At 41.6% G+C, this 24,523-nt stretch overlaps 1 protein-coding gene and 1 pseudogene across 1 annotated transcript; both read left to right on the top strand.

Moving 5' to 3' along the window:
- The first annotated feature begins 1,730 nt into the window (after positions 1-1,730).
- Positions 1,731-16,539, top strand: BTNL2 (butyrophilin like 2). The gene is made up of 6 exons (XM_075554174.1): positions 1,731-1,809; positions 4,141-4,488; positions 8,334-8,615; positions 11,051-11,071; positions 14,458-14,805; positions 16,253-16,539. The coding sequence occupies exons 1-6, from the start codon at positions 1,731-1,733 to the stop codon at positions 16,537-16,539; spliced, it is 1,365 nt and encodes a 454-aa protein (XP_075410289.1).
- Positions 16,540-21,451: 4,912 nt separating this feature from the next.
- LOC142452592 (RING1 and YY1-binding protein pseudogene) lies at positions 21,452-23,524 on the top strand (annotated as a pseudogene).
- The last annotated feature ends 999 nt before the right edge of the window (positions 23,525-24,523 follow it).

The raw sequence follows: 24,523 nt of genomic DNA, 5'->3' as shown, positions 1-24,523 counted from the left end.
TCATGTTTGGTGAGCCTCCAGACATGAAATTATTTTTGTTGCTACTTTATAACTGCAATTTTCCTACTATTATGAATCTGGCGACCTCTGTGAAAGGGTCGCTTGACCCCAAAGGGTCGCGACCCACAGGATGAGAACCCTGCTCTAAATCATCCCTGAGGAAGGCTACGTGCTTCAATTTGTACCAGGTGAAAAGTGACAGCTGTGGTAACCCTGAACGACTCAAATGGTGCTCCTATGAAATATGGTTTGTGTTTGGGGAACAAAACTATGCCTGAGTGAGTAGGATCAGGCTGGTAGGGTGCGTGGGGTAAGATTTCCCAGTGAAATTCCTGTAGGGAAGCCCTTGCTCCCCTCAGCAGGCACACTGGAGTTATACATAAGTAGTCCTTGCCAAGCTTTCCCAGTCTTTTCTCCACCAAGGCAGTTTTCAATTTTCTTAAAACTTCTTCCCGATAAGTCTGCATCTATGTAACCCTTGGGGATCCCCAAGACTGTCCTTATAACCTTCTGAGTTGATTTTTGTACCTCGCATGGAAGTGGCCCAATGGATTCCTTCGGAATCCATTGTTTTGATTGGCTTCTTTTTGGAAGGCACCCACAGAATTCTCAGTGTCTCACTGATAGAACTGGTGCACAGCCACCCAGTGATTGTCGAGATAGGCTTACATGCATTTTGCTTAGACTAAATCTGTGCATGCATCATCCCAGGAGCAATGCTTTCTTACTTACACGCTGATGTTTTAGTGCTTTTTCAGAACTAGGCAGTGGTATTGGGCTTGTATTCGTTTCCTCAGAGCCATTAGAAAAGAATGGAATAATAATAATGTTCTTCTGATCCACCTGAATCTCATTCTCCGTTTCAGACTGTTTGTTGATATTTCCCCCATAATGTGTGGGGAAGTAGAGGGAGGAACTTCCTGATCAGGTCCTGTTACTTGTTGAAAGAAAGTTCTCAATAATGTTCTTGAGACATGCCACCAGTCTAGTTTTTCTTCTTCAAAAATTAAGCTGGTAGTCTACTTTTATCCTGCTAATTAAAAAAAAAATCTCTTTAGCTTGTGAAGCTGGAACAATGAGCTTGAATTTTCTACACTCTTCCAGTTGGCTTATTCCATCATCCCCCCCTCCACCCCAATTAATTCTGAAATATCACAAAGATTATGTTGAAAGGAGATTAAAAAAACTTTTCTCTGGTCATCTTTTCCTATAGGCATCATTTCTATCATTCTCCCCCCACCCAACCAACTTTTCCAAAGCATCCCCTTGCCCCTCGCTTCTCCCATGGCACCAATAGATGCCTTCCTGGCTGCACTGTGGTGCAGAATCTTGCTGATTTGTCCTGTTTAGGTAACTTTAGTGAATACTTTTGCAGCAGGAGCTGGGAAGAGGAAGAGCAAAGTAACTGAATACTGCTCTATAACTTTCTGCATCTCGAAACAGGTGGTTGGAAGATTCTAACACTATATATTGCTGTCTCTTTAATCCAGGAGTGCTTTTCATTGTAATCAAACAGCTTCTTTCAGATGTAAAGATAGTTTACAGAATAGCTGATTAGGGAAAGGACAGGAAGAAACCACTAGAGGAAAATCTAGCTAAGCCCATTTCATTGTTTGATGGGGAGCCAGCCAGTCACTGGCTGTGTAACTCCTGGGAATCAAGGGAGGTGCTTCTACGTCACAGGCTCCTTCAGGCACAGCCATGCTTTTTCTCTTGTTGTTCCAGGGAAGATGGTGGATTTTCCTGGATGGAATCTGTCGAGTGCACTTGCCTCCGTCTTCTTCATCCTGCTGACCCTAAATTGGCCAGGTACAGGTTCCTTCTTCCCCGTCCTGGAGTCTCTAATGTCACAGAGAGCCAGTCAAGATGCAGCATTTAAACTCAAAAGGGCTAGGACACCACTTAAGAGTTCGAAATCATGGGTCAAAGCACCTCACACAAAGCTCTTCAAAACGGGCTCTGACACGTTCCACTGTGTCGCCTCTGGAAATTTACTTCAGCCCCTTTTATCACGGTTTCTTCATCTTTAGGAGAAGAATCTATCATAAAGGAGTCTCATCTTTCAGATAGCAGCACTCATGTCTCATGAGTGAGTACAGCCTTTACCTTAATGAGATCGTTCATGAAAAGTCCTTGATTCAGTTCCTGAAACACATAAGTCATTCATTTTTCTGCTTCCCTGCAGGTTAGCACTGGAAGGGGGAGCCAGGGGCAAAAATATTAAAAAGGCAACATCATTGCCACATTTAACAGGGAAATATTTGGAAATTAGAAATACACTTGTCAATCTCAGTGGCTGAATATTTTCATCAAAATGTTAGGCCATTTAAAAGGTTATGAACAAACCATGTCAAAGGGAAACATGTGGTCAACCAGGGTTGACACATGACACATGATGTGTTGAGGCTGCACTCTCTTCTCTGTGGGTCAGTTTCCTAACCTTTCAGCAAGAGCAACCTGATGGTACAACTTCCCCGGGAACTTCATGGTGGCCATCATTAATGAGGCATCCAAGCAGCGCTCCACTGCAGGCTGCGGGGACCATTTGGGCTGTGTCCATGTGTTGATGAGCAGCAACGAAACAAGACGAGGGTCCGTGCACAGAGAAAACGCAAAGGACTGCTTTAAGATGAGAAGGCCATAAATGTAAACCTTGAACTTATTGAACAAAATGGCATGGAACGTTTTAATTGTAAATTATTAAGTATTACTGGTTAGTAGTTGACATCAATGAAGAGGCAAAAAGTCACCAAACATTTGATGAGGCCACAATTTCAAATGAAATCATTGCCTTTAATCATCCATAAGATATTCTTGGGAGAACTAGATTTTAGAGAGCCCCCAATAACTAGAATCTTACCCTCTCTTCAACAATGAAAAGGCTAAGCTCCTCCATTCCTTAGAGAGGTCAAAAGAAACCCTAAAAAACTATAATCTAATGAGCAGGTTTATGAACTGGATTTTAGGGAAGGTGATTATGACAATAATTAAGTAATTAATGAAAATAAATCCACACATTATATTGAGACTAACAGGACAGCCATTTTAGATAATTTGTTACTATTGTCATTCCTCATTCACTCGTTGCCATTGAGATGATTGTGACTTACAGTGAGCCTATAAGACACTCTAGAACCGTGTCTGTGGGTTTTCATGACTGTAGCTCTTTATGGGAGAAGAAAGCCTCATTCCCCCCTCACAAAGCACCTGGTGGTTTCAAACTACTGGCCTTGTGGTTAGCAGCCCAGTGTGTAGTCATGATGCCACCGGGGTTCCTCCTATTGCCATCAGGTGCCATCAAGTCAGCTCCAACTCAGAGCAACTGCAAGTACAACAGACTGGACACTGCCGGGTCCCGGGCCATCCTCCTCATGGTTGTTATGTTTGCGGACACAGTGTCAGTCTTCTAGAGGACCCCTCTCTTTTTCTGTCACCCTCTCCTTCACCAAGAATGATGGCCTTTTCCAGGAACTAGTCTCTCTTGAAAACACGCCCAAAGTACACGAGATGAATGTCACTTCTAGGGGACAGTCCAGCTGCACTTCGAAGATAGACTTGTTTGTTTTTCTGGCAGGCCGTGGTACTTTGAATATTCGTCACCAACACCACTATTCAAATGCTATGTTCTCGCGGAGTTAGGTGGATTAAACTAGAGTAGATCCAGGTGCTGAGCTTGACAGGGATCTCTGGTGGTGGTGTGAGGTTGCTCTGTGTTGGACTGCTAATGGCAAGCAGTTCAGCTCCACAAGCAGTTCCCTAGGACAAAGAGGAGGCTTCCTGCTCCCATAGAGAGCTACAGTCTCGGGAGCCCACGGAGGCAGTTCTACCCTGTCCTATAGGGCATTTTGAGTAAGAGTAAGCATGATGGCAGTGACTTTTGACAGCCTTACAGGGGCACTGCGAATAGCAAATTTGTCTCAAAATCACAAAGATATAAGTGACATATTTAACATTCGTGTTATTTTCAATATATTAGTGGGTCTACAACAACTTTATGTTGACATCATCATCCTTGGTTTATCTAAAATCCTTGCACCTAAAGTCTCCTCTCTTCAAGATTCTTCCACGTCAATAAGTTGTACACCAGCAAGTAAACATATTGAGCCCCAATTAGTTTTTCTTTTCCCCTCTAATTTTTAGATAACTTTAACGTGATTGGTCCTGCCTATCCTATCCTGGCCAAGGTTGGCGAAGATGCCTTACTAACCTGCCAGCTCCTTCCAAAGATGGCTTTGAGGCACATGGAGGTGAGGTGGTACCGCCTGGAGCCCAGCACACCTGTGTCTGTATACCAGGATGGGGTTGAGGTGACCGAGATGCAGATGGAGGAGTACAGAGGCCGGGTAGAGTGGACAGAAGTCAACACTGCCGATGGAAGTGTGGTTCTCAAGATTAGCAACATCCAACCTTCTGACAACGGGCAATACTGGTGCCGATTCCAAGCGGAGTACCATCATGCAGAAACAAGCTTGCAGCTCAAAGTAGCAGGTGACTATCTAGAAAAAGACATAAGGCCTCAGAGGGAACAGTATGTAATGTGTGACAAGATTATTTCTGGTTGAGGAATTCTCTTTTAATCACCAAGGAAATTTCTGAAGCTCAGTCTTTAACTCTGACTCATCTGAAGTCAAGAGGTCCATGAGTCTTCAACACAAGGTCACTTATAACATATTTTCCTAAATTTAGTCTTCACACTCTTCCCTGATTTTGAGGACTATTTGGAATCTATGCCGTGTACTCATTCACAGTTTTATGGAGGCATGACTGTGCCACCTATGGCTGAGGCATAGGAGCAAGCCATTAAAAAAATCATTTTATTGGGGCTCATACAATTCATACATACATCAATTGTGTAAAGCACCCTTATACATTCATTGCCCTCATCATTCTCAAAATTCACCTTCTGCTTGGGTTCCTGGAATCAGCTCATTTTCCATTTTCCCTCCCCCTCCTTCCTCGCCCCCCTCCCTCATGAACCTTTAATAATTTATAAATTATTATTTTATCTTATCTTACACTATCCAGCGTCTCCCTTCACCCACTTTCCTGTTGCCCATTCCCCAGAGAGGAAGTTAGATGTAGATCCCTGAGATCAGTTCCCCCTTTTTATCCCCACTTCCCTCCAGGTATCGCCACTCTCACCCTTGGTCCTGAGGGGTTCATCTGTCCTAGATTCCCTGTGTTTCCAGATCCCATCTGTACTGCTGTGCATCCTCTGGTTTAACCAGGTTTGCAAGGTAGAATTGGGATCATGATAGTTGGGGGGAGGAAGCGTTTAAGAACTAGAAGAAATTTGTGAGTTTCATTATTGCTACACTGAACCCTGAGTGACTCGTCTCCTCCCCACTACCCATCTGCAAGGGATGTTCAGTTGTCTTCAGATGGGCATTGGGTCCCCATCATGCGTTCCCCTCATTCATAATGATATGATTCTTCCCCCCTGCCTTTGTTGCTTGAAACCTGGTCCCTTCGGCCCTTCATGATCACACATGTTGGTGTGCTGCTTCCATGTAGGGTTTGCTGCTTCTGGGCTAGATGGCTGTGTCTACTTTCAAGCCTTTAAGTCCCCAGACGCTATATCTCTCGATAGCGGGGCACCATCAGCCTTCTTCACCACACTTACTTATGCACACATTCGTCTTCAGCGTTTATGTGGGGAAGGTGATCAGACAATGATGGTTTTTGTTCTTTGGTGTCTGCTACCTGATCCCTTCAACACCTCGTGTTCACTTAGGCTTGTGTGTTTCTTCTCTGTGGGCTTTGTTGCTTCCGAGCTAGATGGCCGCTTCTTTGCCTGCAAGGCTTTAAGACCCCAGATGCTATATCTTTTGATAGCCGGGTACCATCAGCTTTCTTCACCACATTTGCTTATACACACGTCTGTCTTCAGCGATCATGTTGGGAAGGTGGGTATCACGGAATGACCGTTTAGCTGGGCAAGGTGCTCTTGTATTAAGGGAATGAGTGTGAGGAGGTCCGATGTCTACCTGCTACCCTACTACTAAACCTATAAATATATGCACATAGGTCTATTTCCCCCATAATCATAAATATATTTACATATGTACATGTCTGTATTTAGGCTTCTCTGTATGCCCTTTGCCTCCTACTCCTTTCCTCTCTTTCCTTATGCTTTCCTCCTGTCCCACTACCATGTGCAGCCTTCATTCTGGTTTCAGAAATTCCTCTCAGTTACCTTGCCCTTGGTCACTCCCTACCAGTCCTCCCACCCCCTCCCTCCACTGGTTTTGAACCACTCATTGTTCCCTTGTCTCTGGGTTGGCCAACACCTCCTCCCTTCCCCTACCTCCCACACTCTCACGTCCCTCCAGGACCGTTGTTCCCGTTATTTTCTTCTCACATTGTTTGTCCAGCCTATCTTATCTAGGTGGACCTGCAGATATAGTAGTATGTGCATAAAAATGCAGAGGGCTTTGACAGCACCAAAGTGGCACATAAAAACAAGGCTTCGACGACAACAACATACATACTAACAAACAAAAAAGCCACTGACATACAAAATTTAAAGGAAGAGAAAAAAAGAGAAAAACAAAATTAAAAAGACAGCTAAAAAAAAAGCCTGTTAGTAGTTGACTTTAAGGAGTGTTTTCTGGACGAGGCTGATGGGGTGCCATGTCCTGGCCCCAAAGTCCATACTTTATACTCCTTCGGGACCTTCTGGCTCTGCTACCACCGCCGCTCCATTGCATGCCCCAAGTGTTTTGCCTCAGTGTGGTGGGGTCAGCTCAGTCGCACATCCCCCACTGTGTCTCAGGTGCTGTCCTGTGTAGGGCGATGGGTCAGTGCAGGATGTCGCATCTCGCCATTGGGCCGGCTATGTGGTTCTCTCTGTACATTGGGCCCTTCGAGTCGGTCTATCATCCTCTGAGCTTGGTGGGCCCAGGTGAGGAGTAAGCCATTTTTTGAGTGAATGTGGTCAATTGACCATCAAGCATCTGTAACTCATTAGAGTTTATTATTCTCTATCCAACCTCAGGTCTCTAATAATTGTTTTTTGCACGATACATTAAGTTAGAAAGCTAATGATGGGATGAAAGTGGCTAAACACATTGTGCTTTTATGGAGATTATCATATAATAGTGCTCAGTGAATGTAGTCATGTTCAATGATTAGATTATTATATATTAATGTTCAATAACTACTTCTGGAACATATCTCATTTGAATGGCAATGTTTCCCAGAATACTACTGGATTAGCCCAGCCAAAAATTGGTGGGGAAGAAGAGATCATTGAAAGAAGGATCTCTGTTAGGAAAAAAAATTCCGAAAAGTAAAATGTCATGTGGTTTCCTAACAGGAACTCTTCCTCCGTGTGGAAAAGAGAAATGAGGACAAATTTCTTTACCTACCAGGGAAACAGTTCTCCAGCTGATGTCATTTTCCCCCTTTACTTTCCACAAGAGTATTTCCTGTAATACCTTCTTGTCCTTAATACCCATACCAGTTATTATGGTCATGGTCAACCATGAGTGGTCGTATGTGCAAAGTGATTGACGATGGATGTAATCCCTTTTGTTACTGAAATGGGAATGGGGGCATATGAATGTCTTTCAGTATTTGGGACATCTGAAAATAGGCTATACAACTTCTAAGGCTCTGGCTGAAATGACCGAGCCTCTTTTCATCAGTAAGTGATAAAATCAAAGTGCCAAGCAATGGGAAATATATATTCACATTTGCTTGGGTTTGGGAATTGTAGGGTTGAATAATATTACAAAGCAATTTTATACGTGTATTGAATGCTTATATAAAAGAATTCTCAACACATTTTTCCCATTGGATGGCGTGTTTACCTGGATGTCCCCATTTTGTATGCCTGAGTTTTTATTTGCAACTCAAGATTGCAACAACAAAGAAAAAGGATGGGAATATTATTGCCCCAGGATGAGATTCCTCCCATTATAGTAAATATCTTGTTTTAATCAAAATAGAGAAATCACCCAAAATATCAAAGTGCCTGACACAGATAATATTAGGATGAAAAAGGCAGATTTCTGGCATTGGAAAGTTCCTCAATAAATTACCAAAAGTCAGGTATAGTAATAAAAAGTTAGGAAAATGTCCTCTCTCCTTTTTCTTCTTCTTCTGCCTGGATCTAGTAAATGACCCTGCTCTGGGGCTAACATGAAAAGGCCCAGAGCAGGGAATGATTAAATAGGAAATAATAGAAAGGAAGAAGACATTAGGTCATTTTCTGCTTCCAAGTCTCATGAATTTCTTAACTCTCCCTCTGAGGAATGTCTCTCAATTTCAGTCTTTATGATTTGTGACTCTATTACTCTAGACTTCAGTAATGTGCTTTCCCATTGTAGCTCTGGGATCTGCCCCTGACATTCACATGGAGGGGACTGTGGACAGTGGAGTCGAACTTGTGTGCACTGCAAAAGGCTGGTTCCCAGAGCCTGACGTGTACTGGAAAAATGCCAGAGGAGAGCATATGCTGACTCTCTTAGAACACCGCATCCAAGATGAAGATGGCCTGTTCCGTGTGGAATCCACGCTGGTGGTCAGGGACTCTGCTACAGAGCTCCTGTCCTGTGTGGTCCACAGCCCCGTCCTTGGTGAGGAGAAGTGGTCCTCCATCTCCATCCCAGGTCAGTGCGCAATCTCTTGGAGCAGTGTGTGCAGATTAAGAGATGATCTGGGAATTTCTCCATCACTCCTAATGATTTTTATCAAAACATATCCACAATGCATGCTCACAGGTTTTAAAAATCTATCAAACATTTGCCTCTAGAAATAGACGTACTAAGGTTTGGTTGCACAGCTGCTGAGCTGTCCAGTTATTCTCAGGTTTCGCTCTTTCCCCTTCATTTCCTCATGATTTTCTTTCAGCAAGTGTATGCATATCATATCTTAAAGAAAGTAAAATTAAATTATTTTAAGTAAAGGGTATTCTCTCTATTGTGGTGATTTCCATAATAGCATCTGAATTATAAACTCATTTATAAATAACAACAAATGAAGTCCAGGATAGGTACATTAATCGAGAGAGTAACTGGATTAATAATTACTTAGGGGCATGGCAGGGATGGTTGAGGGGAAATAGTCAACTAACAACAATGAATAGAGAAGAAAATGTTCTGAAGTTGTGGTGATGATTGCCCAACACTTCTTAATATGTATAAACAATGAAATAATATGTCATGTGCATTATATGCTAGTAAAACTATGAAAGAAGTCAAACTATTGTGGGAGATCCTCAAGGGTTAGAGGTCAGATGACGCCGTTCTTCTGTGACGTCAGGGACGTGGGGTGGATTGGTCTATTCTTCTCTAGGCCATCAGAGCATTTAATACAATTACTCCCCTTCCTTTTCCCATGGTTGTAAATATTAGTTCCAAACTAACTTCTTCCCTTCTGGGTTTCTCTTTCATAATGGTTTTTGTCAACCATTTTCAAAACTCATGTAGCTGCTGAATTCAGGCTTCAAAGACTAGAATAGAAAAGGAACAGTCTAGCAAATGGAACATCAGGGAATTGATTGAATGAGGCAGAGGAAGCTAATGTGTCGGATGGGATATTTAATTATACTTGACACTTAGTTGCCTTCCTTTTTGGCTGACTGAATGACCTCAGAGCCTATACCCAGCACGTTTGCGCTTCAGTTTGGTTTGTGATGGCAATATTGTTATGAACTGAATTACGTCCCTCCAAAGTATGTGCTGTAATTGTAATCCCTCTATTGAAGTCCCTACCTGGTGGTGCAGTGGTTAAAGCACTCGACTGCTAACGGAAAGGTTGGTGGATTCAATCCAAGAGATGCTCTGTAGAAAGAAGATGAAGCAAGAGGTGCAGCCTTAGGAACCCTACGAGGCAGTTCGACTCTGGCCAATCAGGTTGCTAGGAGAAAGAACTGAGAGTAACGTGTTTTGTTTTTGTTTTGGCATCCTTGTAGCTAAGGTGCCCTTTGGCAATATTTACTTTGTTACCTTAATGAGGAAGAAAAGTATGGTGTGTGTTATGGTAATTACTCCTTGAGATGTAAAATGAATGAATCAGGTGTAGAACAAGCAAGGAGAAATTTGCCAAGACACCTAATGGCCATCCAAGAACTGAAGCTCAAGGGACAAGGACTTTCCCTGAGAGCTGACAGGGAGAGAGACCCTCCCACTAATTCTGGCACACCAAGTCTGGACCGATGGCTTCCTAAACTGTCATGAACTAAATGTTCATTTATTTGTTAAAGCCAAAATGTAGTAAGAAATAAATAAAATATAGCAACCAACGCGATTACAAAACCAAAGCCACTGATCACATCAGTGGAGAGTTAAACATCTTATTTTATGATAAATTATAACATTGATAGAAATTATTTTTAAATAATTAGAAATATTACTTATGTTCTAAATTATTTTTAAAAGGCTGAGGAATTATCACAATATATTACTCAATGATAAAGATAACATCTGTAATTATCAAGCCATCCACCCATCATTTGTCTTTCTAAATGCATAGCCCACTCATAACCATATTAGCTTAAATAACTTACAACTTCACTCGGAATTTTAGCATATCCTGTGTACTTAAGTATAAACATACAGTTATTTTTGTTATTATAAATGGGTATAGAAAAATAATATGCATATAAAATGTTTTGCCTATATAAATATTCAAATACCATAGGAAGATATTTCATGTATATGGATCATCTCTCCATTTGAATTATAGTTGATGATTATCTATGCCCATATATTTTAAGCTTTCTATGTCTTTATGAAACGAGCATGCATGATTTTTAAACTGATAGCTAAATAGCATTATGTTAAATAGCAGCATCAACAAACAGAAAAAGAAACCGGAGGTGCAGGAGAGGGAGCATAATTTTTGTGCAGAGAATAGGAAAATAAGTAGGGATAGCCAGGTTATTGTTGGGATTGATGAATGTTTTTTTTTTTCTGTATTTAACGTTTTTTTTAAATGAATTGAGTTTTCCACCAGAAGCAAAACTTGATTTTGTTTTGTTGCAATCATTTTTACCATTTCCTTACACCAAGTTCCTCAATATTTCAATCTCTTTCTTCTACAGAGAAACTCCAGACTGAGCTGGGTAAGTAAGACACACTGACCCCCACCAGAGTATGGGAGCTACGGAGAGGGCGCATGATCAGGATGAGACCCTGAGGCATGACTTGAGCAAATTTCATGTTCAGATAGTATCAGAGGAGGCTGGAAGTGTGGCCTCCACAGCCTCCTCCAGGGATCCTTCCACTGTTTGCTAGTTATAATCCAGTAGGACAATTCCAGAGAAGCTCACATAGAAGCCTCTTAGGGGATTGACGTCATATCTGCTCTGTGTCGGGGAAAGTACCAGGCAGCAGGTAGGCACTGGAGAACCTTTGATCCCTTATCATGTCACCTATTAGAGGAATATGTGTATACGTATGTGTGAACATACACATTTTAGGTGAATTTAAGCCTAGTTTTCAGTGCATGTATACATTTTTGAGGAAGCCTGGATGAAAAACACATTCTAATTTCTGGGAGGTTCTATTGTGATACTTTGGACCCTGTGAGACCATAAAGATAAAAGTAAGGGCCTCTGGAAGTCAGAGGTAACTTCACAATCTGAAGAGAGAGACATCTGAGGGCCCGGCCCTTTGAGTTTGATCTCCTTCTGCCTGGAATGACCTTTGTACCTGAAAAAGAAAAACTTTAACTGGAGGAGTTTGCTAGTTCCAGGTTCGAAAGGTAGCCACTATTTGGGCAGGTCGATACATATCTCTACCATCAGAAAGATTTTAAGTTAAGACTCACTACTCTGACCTCTCAGCCAACTTGACACATCCGTTGGAGGCCCCATACAGATAATTCAATCTGAAGTCGTGTTGTTTCACTTTTCTGAGCAATAGAACGAAACCTGGAGCTCCCCTTTGCTCCCTGTCAGACGGGGAAAGAAGGTTGCCTTTAGGAGACTTGAGGGTGCGCTGTGGAATTAAAAGAAGCTAAGAACTCCACAGCCACTTCATGAATGAGAGACTCAGCCATAAGGACCCACTTTAGATGGTCACCACAGTGCTCTGTGGAAGTCTTGAGGGAAGAAGCAGAAGAAGAAGAAGAAGAAGAAGAAGAAGAAGAAGAAGAAGAAGAAGAAGAAGAAGAAGAAGAAGAAGAAGAAGAAGAAGAAGAAGAAAGAGAAAAATAATCCTGAGACTAAATTCCAGTTCCTGCCCTGGCATATAATGTTATCTGTATATAAAAGCAACTAGCTAGTAGAAATATTGATTGTATGCTGGGAACTCTGAGTGCCGTAGAGAAATTATTTTTATATTATTCTCACAATAACTATAAAAGCTAATAGAGTCATCATCATTATACAGTTGAGAAACAATCTGAGAGGCATAGTTTGCCAAGGACATTTCATGTTTGCCTTGAACTTAGGTCTGTCTTACTAAAGAGTGCAAATTCTTGCCATTATATGTAATTTTGATATTCTTTGTCTTATATTTAAAATGAAAAGGTTGCATTTAATCTCTTAAATTTTGGTTTCTATGAGCTTATTCGTAAAATCCCCAAACCCAACCCACTGCTATGGAGTCAGTGCTGACTCAGAGTGACCCTGTAGGACAGGGTAGACCCTCCCTGGTGGCTTTCTAGGACTGGAATTCTTTACATATGTAGGAAGCCCCATCTTTCTCCCATGGAGCTGGGAATGCTTCTAAGTGCTGACCTGACAGCTAGCATGCCAATGCCTAACCACTCCATCCCCAAGGTTCCTTAGATAAAACAGTACACACTGTACTAGGTATAACAGTATATAATAGTATAATATTATACTACATATAATAGAATATAATGCAGCTCAACCAATACTGTAATTAGCATAAATGAGGAAAAGGACAGGCCAATGAACCAAATAGGCTGATTGGAAGAGAGTTATATGGTTAAGACTAGATTATCAGATTTCAAGGAATTAGCCTACACGTCAATGTACTTCACATGCCAGAAGGGATGTAAGATTTCAGTGACAGTCACAGATTTTTTTAGGAACATACACCACTTGTCAAAAACTGAGTTTGCATAGAAGAAAATAGTCTGAAAATTAGAATTTTGTTGACGACGAGTTTCCTTTTTACGGAGTGCCTTAGCATATTTTGGCTAATAACATATTGGGAAAATTTCGTCTTTGGTCACTGACTGCCAGCTGGATATTCTATAATTTGTATCAAAATTTCTTTTTTACTCATAACATTGTGAGAGCATTTTTATAATTTGATAGAAAAATTTCAAGGAAAATTTTGAAGAAAGTGAAATCAACATTGTCTGGGCATAGTGAAAATTAAAATTATTTTATTACTTGGATTGAAGAAACCTCTCAAAGTCTTTTCCACTTACCATGATGTTAGGATTAGATTTCTTTTTTAAAGATCATTTTATTGGGGAATCTTACAACTCTTGTTACAATCCATATATCAATTGTATCAGACACATTAGTATTAGACATATTACCATAGTTCTTTTCTAGACATTTACTTTCTTTTTTTAAAAACATTTTATTAGGGGCTCATACAACTCTTATCACAATCCATACATCAATTGTATAAAGCATATCTGTACATTCTTTGCCCTAATCATTTTCTTTTTTTCTCCTCTTTTCTTTATTTTTACATTTTATTAGGGGCTCATACAACTCTTATCACAATCCATGCTTATACATACATCAATTGTATAAAGCACATCTGCACATTCCCTGCCCCAATCATTCTCACAGCATTTGCTCTCTACTTAAGCCCTTTGCATCAGGTCCTCTATTTTTTCCCCCTCCCTCCCCGTTACCCCCTCCCTCATGTGCCCTTGGTAATTTATACATTGTTATTTTGTCATATCTTTCCCTATCCGGAGTCTCCCTTCCCCCCCTTCTCTGCCGTCCATCTCCCAGGGAGGAGGTCACATGTGGATCCTTGTAATCAGTTCCCCCTTTCCAACCCACTCACCCTCCACTCTCCCAGCATCACCCCTCACACCCTTGCTCCTGAAGATATCACCCACCCTGGATTCCCTGTGCCTCCAGCCCCCATATTAGACTTCTTTTGTGTATCTATCATTGTATGACTTATCTCTACAATTCTTGCTCTGATTATATCTCTCAAGATCATCTGAGAAGGGTGCACAGGGTATAGGCCCAGTGTCCCACATAATGAGACATGAACTACAAGTTATTATAAAATCAAAACTAGAGGAAGGATTCCTTTATATTTCATTACTAAAGATCCATTTGAGACTTATATTGAAGGTCAAGAGTGGTCATAGCTACAATATCCTCAAGTCTCACACTTAAACTTTTCCAATCATACTGTGTGCATTTCACAAATTATTTTGTTTAAACCCACAATAATTTTGTCATTTCAATAACAATACCCTAATTTTACAGTTTAACCAATGATTAACACCTCTTTTGGGGTCTTTTTTGTTTGGTTTTTATGTTGTAATTAACAGCTTCTTTACGTGTGATTGGACCATCCCAGCCTATTCTTGTCAGAGTGGGCGAAGACATACAATTCACTTGTTACCTGTCTCCCAAGACTAATGCACGGAACATGGAAGTGAGGTGGATCCGAGCCCACCGTCATCCTGCTGTTTATGTGTACATGGAGGGGGAGCATGTGATTGCAGAGCAGATGGAAGAATTCAGAGGGAGAACGGTGCTGCTGACTGATGCCATTGATGAGGGAAGACTGACTCTGCAGATCTACGGGGTCAGGACTTCAGATAAAGGGCTGTACTGGTGCCTTTTTGAAAAAGATGGTGTTTACCAGGAGACCAGTTTGGATTTGAAGGTAGCAGGTAAGGACTTTGTTGATTCAGTGCTTGTGACTGTTGCTTTAGCATACTAGTTATGCGCAATTGTCTCTGACAACTTAAACATTCTCAACATCCATTCTTCAAGTTCATGATGTGGGATAAATAACCGAAGTACACAAACTCCAAAGGACCAAATTTAATCATTTGGTTATAATACTCTACCCTTCCTCATACCCTCAGAAAGTTACAATGTTGATAACTTACCAAAGTTCACAAATATCCTCTAATATTTAGAACTCCCATAGCAATTAAGTCTTTGATACAACAAAGAACTCATGAGACCATGTGGTATCTATTCTCTTTGTCCAGGACATCTACATGTGGCTCCCTTTTTTTTTTCGCTCTCCAGAAGGGTAGCCTAGACTTCTTAAATTATTGCTCAGATCTTCAAGAGTTAGAAAATGTGAATTTTAGTAGTCTTAAACTGAGACCTCACAATATTCATTTTCCATAAGATTCTATTGTCAAGCCATTGGATCAACCTAAATTTAAGAATGGAATGAATGGGATAAGATTTATCTATTGTAATTTTTAGAGACTATCTTTGGATGCCCTTAGTCTAAAGTATATCTGACAGGTAAATAAATAACATAAATACTGATTGTTTTGCCAGAGATGAAGGAAAGTTGAAGCCTGTCCATGCATTAGTTTCCACTGTCGATATTTAAGGATAAAGGCGGATTTTACAATATTTGGATATGTTAATGAGGAGAGACTAAAATTCTGGATAAAGAGGTTTTTTTTCTAATAAATTTTGAGTCAAAATGAGTCAATAGATTTAGTAAATATTTTCAGGCACATATGTGAGAAGTTGAATGATCCTTTATGATCTGATGACATTAGACATATCTATTTATACCATTTTGATGTTTAAGAATATTTTCCTATTTACTTTCTTTCCCTTGTCTTGATGAACCTTTTCCACAGTATCCACTTTTATAGGAAGCAAGCCACACCCTGAGGGAAATTCTTTACAATTGATTGGATCAGGGAAGTGATTTGAGTAAGAGTGTTGTATTCCACCCTAATCTTCTTACAACTCAAGGGACTGCTCATAGCAGATTCCATTATGGGGGAGCTTACAATGTGTTCGATCACATCGGGGAAGATTACTTGATCTTAAGCAATATTTTCCAACTAAGCTTCCCAAGCCTTGGTCAAAGTTATTTTGACAAACAAACAAAAATGTGCAAAAAAAACAAAAACAAAAAAACCCCCTGTGGGTTGTGAAAAGTCATCTTACTCCTTGCCCGTTTAGCTGGATGCTTTCAGGAGGAATAAATAAGAAAAGAAAGCAAAGCAAGGAATGCCTCATTCCTAAATCAGAAGCTTTACTGGCTTCCAGAAGCCCTTCTCCCGCAGTGAAATATTTGACCTTATACTTATTCAAGGAGATTCCTAGGTTTGGCTCTTTGACCTCTATTCCTAGGTTTGGGCTCTTCTCCATCGATCACCATGAAGGGATGGAAGGAGGGAGAAATGCAGCTGATGTGCTCTTCGGCTGGGTGGTTTCCTCGGCCCCACGTGCAATGGAGGGACCTGGAAGGAAGGACAATGCCCTCATTTTCCGAGGTCTGGACTCAAGACCGTCATGGGCTGTTCCACGTGGACACAACTGTACTCGTCAGAAACAGCTCCATTGTGAATGTCACCTGTTCCTTCAGCAACCCCCTTCTGAGCCAAGAGAAAACAGCAACCTTCACATGCTCAGGTTAGTACTTCCATATATTTCCCTTCGTATTGGGAAATATTTCTGAATCTCAACCCTGGTACACTAGTTTTACTGATCTTTAAAAAAAAAATCGTTGTCTTGGATCTGATTAAATATCCAGGAGCCCTAGTGGGTTAGATGTTGAGCAGCCAATCGCAAGGCGAGCAGTGAGCACCCACTAGCCCTTTCACAGGAGAAAGGTGAGGTTGTCTGCTTCTGTAAGGATACAGGCCTAGAATCCCCTGAGGACACTGCTACTCTGCCCTACACAGTTGCTATGGGTTGAACTGGAGTCCCTGGTAGTGGGCTTTGAATGAAGAAGTAGCCTTCTAGCTTGTGTTCAGGAGGCTTAGGGAATCCTTTTCCTTCAGGTTCTGCCTCATATCCTCAACTCAAGTCCTCACAGTCTATTGTGGTGTATGCACTAAATTCTAACCACTGACCTGATTTTACTGTACTCTCGTAATTTCTTCTCATAATGGAAAAATAGTACCTTTTCCCCTTAGTTGATTTTTAAAATAAAAATATATTTTTTATACCTACTTCATGGAGGTGATCTGGTAATTTTACCCCTTCAGTTTAGTTATCCCAATGGTTGGATATTATAATTAGCAAAAATAAAAAGTGTTGTGTGCATGTGTATTTCTATGAAAAAAACCACCAACTCTGCCTGAATATTTTCTTTTTTTCCTTCTGTAACTGGCACTTCATTGGTTGGTTTGAGATCAGTGCAGAGACATTATGAATAATTTTTACATAATTCTCAACACACAAACCAAAATCTTAAAATAGCATGTAGATAGAATTCAGTTTAAAATTCCAGCTTTAAATTTGGAGGCAAATTGTATAAAAATGATGATCAAGTACCATTATCTTCCAATGTCAATAAGCTGTTACATCTTAAGTTCCATTAATTCACAATGTCACACACAGCACACGTGCAAATGTTCCCGCCCTTCAGCACATAACAAAGTTATCAGGAAAACTGGACGACCATGACCACAGGTGTCAGTTACAGAATGCCCAGTTCTGACAGGGACGCCATGATGACAGAATGATGCTCAGACACAGTTCTACTGAGAGAGAAACAAATGAAAACATGGACACAGGATTTTCTATGTTCAAGGCATTAAAAACACATGGCAGTGACTCCAAATGGTCATTAAGTGTGTTTTGTAGTAGGGATACAAACCTCCCCCCATCTCATGGGATGTTGTGTTGACAACCGAAGACAGTCAGATATTCTCACACTTCACCATCCAACTCTTTTCTGATTTGACCCAAAACAAAAAACAACCAATAAATGATTTCATGTTTTCAGAAAAAAGCATTTACACTTAACAAAAAAAAAAAAAGCATGAAGTGGGCTTTGTTCATTAAAAATGTTTCCAGAGCTTCTAAAAAAACTGGCATATACAAAATAGTTGATAAGAATATTCATCTGATTGGACAAGAAGGAAGATAACAGGGCTCACTGATAAGACATGCTAGATAAACATTAGTCAGACTTGGCTTCTTTTTCTCCTGCGTTGCAGGGGCAGGACACTCCTCATTTTTCGTTACTCCATTTTCTGCAGGTAAGTCTTTAGTTTCCTGGTTAGCTGCTTCAGCCCGTTTTCCCTTTGCTCCCCGCCCCCCTTGGCTTGCACTGTTGTGTCTGATGATCTATCCTCTCTTCTGCCTTTTCAGTCTTGTCTCTACTTTTGCAGGCGCAGGTTTCACAATGTCCCCTTCTCTCGGTCTCCTCCTTCATTTTTCCTTCAGTCCTCCTATCTTTCTTTGGGGCATTGTGGCTGTGGGAGACTGCTTGCTGCATGCCTGCAGATCATGTTGTGCCTGAGCTTTCAAGAAGTGGGTTTGCCTGGTTGCTGCCACTCTGCCTGCTTCCTGAGCTGCTGGAGCCTGTTGGCAGGGGCAGGAGGTTCGAGTGGGGGTGGGTGGGTGGTGGATGGAACTGTATTGCAAGCCCACCCCCTTTCCCTCACAGCTCCCCCCCCCCCACGTGTATTTCCTAGTCAGCTTCCACGAGGCAAAGAGAAGCAATCCAACAATTGCCATGAGAGACCTAATTGTCAGACTCTTTCTAGTAGCAGTGCAGATGGAAATGACAATTTTCAAAATTTCCCAATTACATGATATAATTGGGCTTCTTGGGTCTTGTTTCAGAGTTCAGAATGGCTTACACATGGGAGATACTTGCTATTTTGTCAGCATTGCTTCTTGCTCTTGTATTCTGGAAGAGGAGAAAGAGCTGTGAAAAAGTGTATACAGAAGGTAAGTTAGGCAAAGAGAAAGAGTAGCAATCAAGATTCTCTTGGTGGCTTCAATGCACCAGATTGGACTGTCTAAATTCTAGAAGGAAAATACGAATTTTGGATTCTGGAATCCAGGACGGAGCATAATTTCCTTAAGGGAACCTTCCTGCCGCGGAACTTCCCTTGCCTTTCTTTGGGCAATGACTTATCATAGTAATTCAGGCGATATTCAGTGATTCACAAAATTCACAAGAGTCCAAGGCTTACAGACATGTGATCAAGCATCCGTGTTGAATAAAATAGGAGTTTACAGTAACGCGTTCTTAAAAATATCATCATTTGCTTATTGGTGATTCCTAGTGGGCAGGTGAAGAATTAATCATGTACTGATTGATAGGCTATTTTTAGATAACTTCTTCTTGAAATTTCTTTTGACATTGAATTTTTGTTTGCCTATTTAAACAATACCATGGCATTGTTTTTCTTCTCTTCCCTCCCAAAAAATATTCAATTTTCATTGGAATTGATTTTCTTTCTCTACAGTGCATGTAACATTGGATGTGAATACAGCTCATCCAGAACTCATTTTTGCTGAGGACAATAAATGTATAACCCGTGGAAATACCTGGCAGAAGCTCCCAGACACCCCAGAGAGATTTGACCGCTTACCTTGTGTGCTGGGTCAAGAAGGGTTCGTGTCAGGCAGATGGTCCTGGGATGTGGAAGTTGGGGGTGGCACAGGATGGTTCTTGGGTGTTGCCAGGGATGATGTTGTACGGAAAGGCTCCATATCTATGTCACCTGGGACTGGATTCTGGGCAATAGGGTGCTATTCAAATGAGTCCTGGGCTATCACCTCACCTTCAACCCTTTTCCCCATAAGTTTGGCCCCTGGCCGGTACAGAATCTCTCTTGACTACGCCTCTGGACACCTCTCCTTTCAGAACATGACTAACAAGGGCTTTGACTACACCTTCCCCAAATGTTCATTCTCTGGAATTCTGCGCCCCCTCTTCATTCTCTGGGCCCCTGACATGGATTCTCCGGATATGTTCCCTGTACACTGTACATGGAAAAGAACCACCTCAGATTCTGAAATCCAGAATTCTATTCCAGCTTCCTGCTTTTCCCTCCTTTCACCGACTTCTCAAAGGAGGCTCACACAACCATCCCGATGCCAACTCAGGCTTCTTTAACCTCCCTCGAACTTTCCATCTGACCTGGAGCCCCGACGCTTCAGAGACCCATCCGACCCCAGGGGCTCTGAGATACTCAGTACTGATCACAATCTGATCATGAGTTAAAAGACACTAGATGGAGAAAGAGAGAGAATGTGAAATGAAGACTTGGAAAGAATCTTAAACTCTTCTGAGTGGCGTGAAGAATCCCTGCGAAGGACACTGTTGCTTTCCAGCAAGGCAGGCGGGAGCTCCTGCTGCCACTGGGCGTCTTCCTTTACAGGATTCTAGAGCTTCTCCCTTGGGCCCTAGTGTGTGCTTGTCCATATTTAAACTCATGCACTTATGTTTCCAAGTGTGTATGACTGTTTCAAGGAGTTTGCACATTTTAATCCACTGTTGTACTGCCCTTTGTATATATTTAAATCTAATTTATGTGTAAAATGCTCAATTTCCCTGGATACGTTGCTGTCACGTTGAGCCTCTTTGATTTAATGTAATTTAAAAAGCTGTATTTTATAAGACATGAAGGATAATCCTGCAAAAATAAAAGTGGCTTCTGTTTTTCATGTTTTTGAGTCTTTCTTCTTGATTCGTCTAGCTCTCTGGCTGTTGACTTGCTTGCAGAGGTTATAGCTCTATTTCTATATAGGCATTCTCTGAAGACGTCAATACAACGTATCTCTCATATTGGTCAGATGGCTGAGCTATCCATTGAGAAACATACTTTCCCCGCAAATTGAAAATTAGTTTACTTTATCTATTCAATTAAAGGAGAAAAATTACTAAGAAGGAGAATGAATTGGGGTGGAGTAAGGTCCCCTAATAACTTGAAGAGCCACTGTGACGAATGGACATGTAGTGGGATTTGTCCCTTGGGGATCTGGTTCCCTCTCATCCTGATGGATAGCTAGCCAGTTGTAGTTATGCAAAACGGTGGCTACCCTCAACATAGATGCACAGATGAGGTGAATCACAGCTTCAGGAGGTAGTGCTAGAGCAGTTTTGGGGTCGAGTGCAGACTCAAATTGTCACTCCTCTCCTGCAACTGCCATTCATCTCACCGGTACATCTATTTTGAGTGGAATATATTCAATAAAGGCTATCATTATTTTTGTCTATTTTTTTAATCCCCTATCCTAGAGAAGTACCTGGCATATTTTAACTGATCAATCAACATTTGTGGACTGCATTACCAAAATTTATTGATTCTCTTCTCTGTAGAATACACGGTATTAGAGCCAAAGGATACGCTGCTTAATAAGACAAAATTCTGAGTTGTAAGTATTGATTATAGTGAAGTCACTTAATGTTTTGCATATTTTATTACAGCTTCTTAATGTATACAAATTGTCAGAGTATTTCAGCAATAAAGAATTAATTGAGGGGTGGGTGGATGTGGGGGAGGATCACAGACAACATTTCCCCTCACAGTAGCACAGGCCTTGGGAGGAGGGGTGTGGGAATACCGTCCATCCATGACCATGGGCAACAAGAAACCAGCCAAGGATGAAAGCTTGTGTCACAGTAGCATTTGTACCTTCAAAAACTGCACCAAGGTCTTTAAATACAACACCTGTGATGTGAGGAAAGGCACCTCCATCAGAATATGTCAAATAAATTCTCAGCTGGCGGCACAAGTGGCACAATAGTATGCCACACCCCCACCGCCTAAAAGAAGAGAAGAAAGTGGAAAAGCCAGACAAAGGGAAAGCCGGGAAAGACAAGGAGGTCAGCCCTAGTGTTACTAAGCGTAACATCAACAAGGAACCAGACCAGACTTAGAAAGTTTCTGCTAGTGACTCAAGCAGGGTACATTCTGCAAATGCCATGACCAAGACCAGTGAGAAGAATCGCACCTCAAGGGCCCCACTGAAAAGCGTGGACCAGAGCAGTTGGCAGTAAGCGTGGGCAAGGTCACCACCATTATCACAGACTTTAAGGAAAAGACTCGCTCCTCAACATCCACTCCATGGTGACCTCCTGTGCGGGCCAAGAACTGCAGAGCCAGAGCAGCTGGGGCTTGGGGTGCCCACGCAATGCTACAGATAAGAGCCTGCAACACAGGGAATCCGGGATAGTTAAACCCTTCAGGACCAACAATGAGAATAGAGACACCAGGAGGGTAAGAGGAAGAAAGGGGGAACTGATAACAAGGATCAACATATAACCACCTTCCAGGGGTACGAACAACAGAAAAGTGGGTGAAGGGTGACAGAGAACAATGAAAGATACTAAAATAATAATCTATAACTGGTCAAGGGTTCATGAAGGAGGGAGGGGGAAAATAAGGGGGTGGGGGATGAGGAGCTGATACCAAGGGCTCAAGTAGAAAGAAAATGCTTAGAAAATGATGATAGCAACATAGGTACAAATGTGTTTGACACGATGGATGAATGTATGGATTGTGATGAGATGTAAGAGCCCCTAATAATAGTATTTAATAAAGAAAAGAAAACAATGAAGGAATACATAAATAAGGAAAAGAACATTTTATCGTTCTTATCCTCAAGTATTAAGATCTTGCCTATGGAACCTCGAGTGCTAGTTTAGCCTGTTCCAAACTTGGTTCAGGCTTGGGCTCCCTGTATCTTTTAGCTTTGGTTTTAGCATGTAGAAACCATACCATCTTATTCCATCATCTACGCCGCATGGGTGCAGTGATTGACTTGAACTAGCTCTTCTAATCAGAGTCTTTGTACCTCCCACCAAAGAACCCATACATTTCCTCTCTTCCTTATGGGTCTGGATAGGAGACGGTATGGGAAGATGGCGAGAATTCTGTTGTTGTGTGAGGGACTTACAATGGAAATCTAATGAGGGGATCTGTCAATTTTGCCATTTTTCTGGGTATGAAATGAACCATTTCAGAAGCAGGAATGGGGGAGCTCACTATCACCAACAGAGAAGAGTCAGGAGTGGAGGGTGTCTTTGAACCCTGAGATCCTGTAGCATCGAACCAATGAACCTCCTCAAGCCAGAAGAAAAAGAAAGCAATGACACAACAGAAGGCAGAGGAGTGGAAGCTGGGGGGGGGGGGGGGGAAGAGAGAGAGAGAGAAGAAAGAGAGAGTGAGTGCAGCCAGCTCAGGGAACCCGTAAATCTGAGTGCTTTCAGACAGGATGATTACTTGTGGAGTGGGCTCCTACTGAATTGGGAGTTGGGTTTGCTGATGGAGAGCTGAGCGCCTTCAGGCTGAAGCTTATGGTGGAGTGGAGTGCCATTGGGCATTTATTAGCAGTACTGAAAGAACTTTGTAACATTGCCTGAGCAGGACCAAGGTCAAGGGGCGTGTTGCTCAGTTGTTAAGAATGAGAGAGAAAGGCATGCCTGAGGGCACAAGGGAAAAGAGACTGGTTTGATTGGGGGGGGGGGGAATGTGTCTTGAGCATTTCTGAACCTGATTTGTAACCTGATAGCTTCCCCAGTAACCCTCAGAATCCTGTGATTTGTGATTTTCGATGCTCAATTGCCCTTATGCCTTCCACATATGTGCCTTTTCAATTTTCTTTTCCATTCTGCTCAGCTATGTGCTAACTTTGCAGTACCTGACTTGAATTTTCTGTATATACTGCCCAGTTTCCCACACCCCATGGGATGGTATGCTGCCATTTAAGCGATTCTAACTCATACTGATCTTGTAGGACAGAGGAAAACAGTTCTTTGGATTTCCAAACCTTTAAACATTTTACAGGCTGCAGAGCGACCTCTGAATTCAAATTACTGATCTTGTGATTTCGAGCTCACTGTATAATTAGCTGGCCGCCATGGGTCCATATAAGGCTTCCCTTTGAAGTTCCTGAATATATATTTTTAAAACTTTCTGACCTTTTTAGTCTTAGCCTGTAATTTGAAGGTCTGAATTATTCTCATATTTCAAACTAGGGTAATAATTTATTGTAATTAATTAGCTGAAAATATAGTGGCAAACTACATTTTATCTAAGAAACAAGGGCTGATCTGGTCTATCCAATGTCGTTTTTTGGAATTAATATCTCAAGTAACCCCAAGAACAGACTTAAAAACCAAGACAAAAATGTGAACAGGTGGGGGTACTCTGTTCTCAAGCCCTGCTGAGACGTTGAGAATACTGTGTGAAGGAGGGTTGGTGTTAGAATTGGTTGGGAGGCTGGAGGCTGGAGGCGGACTCCAGTGTGCTAGGAATCAGCCTTGGGCAACTGATCTATCTTCCATGCCATGACAGCCGCTTAAACTTCCATATTATCCAGAAGCTATAGTGTGTGCACAATCACATAGTTTCTTTCCTTTCTGCATACTATTACAGTTTGAGAGGCTTTAGTAGATGTGAGAAGAGTTGGGAGGAGGAAGTAAAGAGCTAGAGAAAGACCTGCCTTAACTCATTAAAAAAAAATCTCTCCAGTACCTTTACAGTCCAGTATCCATTTACATTTATCATTTGAGGTTGGATGAAAGAACGGTTCCGTCCTAGTGTGTGGCCCTGTGGTTATAACTGTGCCTCTTTTCTAGCTGCTTTTTGCTGTCCTGGTTTCCTGGCAAAAATTAAATATTAGATTCATAACACAGTCCAAAAAGTA

This window comes from Tenrec ecaudatus, chromosome 7, assembly GCF_050624435.1.
Source record: "Tenrec ecaudatus isolate mTenEca1 chromosome 7, mTenEca1.hap1, whole genome shotgun sequence".
NCBI lineage: Eukaryota > Metazoa > Chordata > Mammalia > Afrosoricida > Tenrecidae > Tenrec > Tenrec ecaudatus.
The sequence above is the reverse complement of the archived record's forward strand: the minus strand, read 5'-3'. Positions and strand labels throughout refer to the sequence as shown.

Excerpts from the sequence above, each read along its gene's own strand:
- BTNL2 (XM_075554174.1), top strand. The coding sequence starts at position 1,731 with ATGGTGGATTTTCCTGGATGGAATCTGTCGAGTGCACTTGCCTCCGTC. Across the intron at positions 4,489-8,333 it reads CTTGCAGCTCAAAGTAGCAG|CTCTGGGATCTGCCCCTGAC; the intron begins GTGACTATCTAG and ends TTCCCATTGTAG. Across the intron at positions 8,616-11,050 it reads GTCCTCCATCTCCATCCCAG|AGAAACTCCAGACTGAGCTG; the intron begins GTCAGTGCGCAA and ends TTTCTTCTACAG.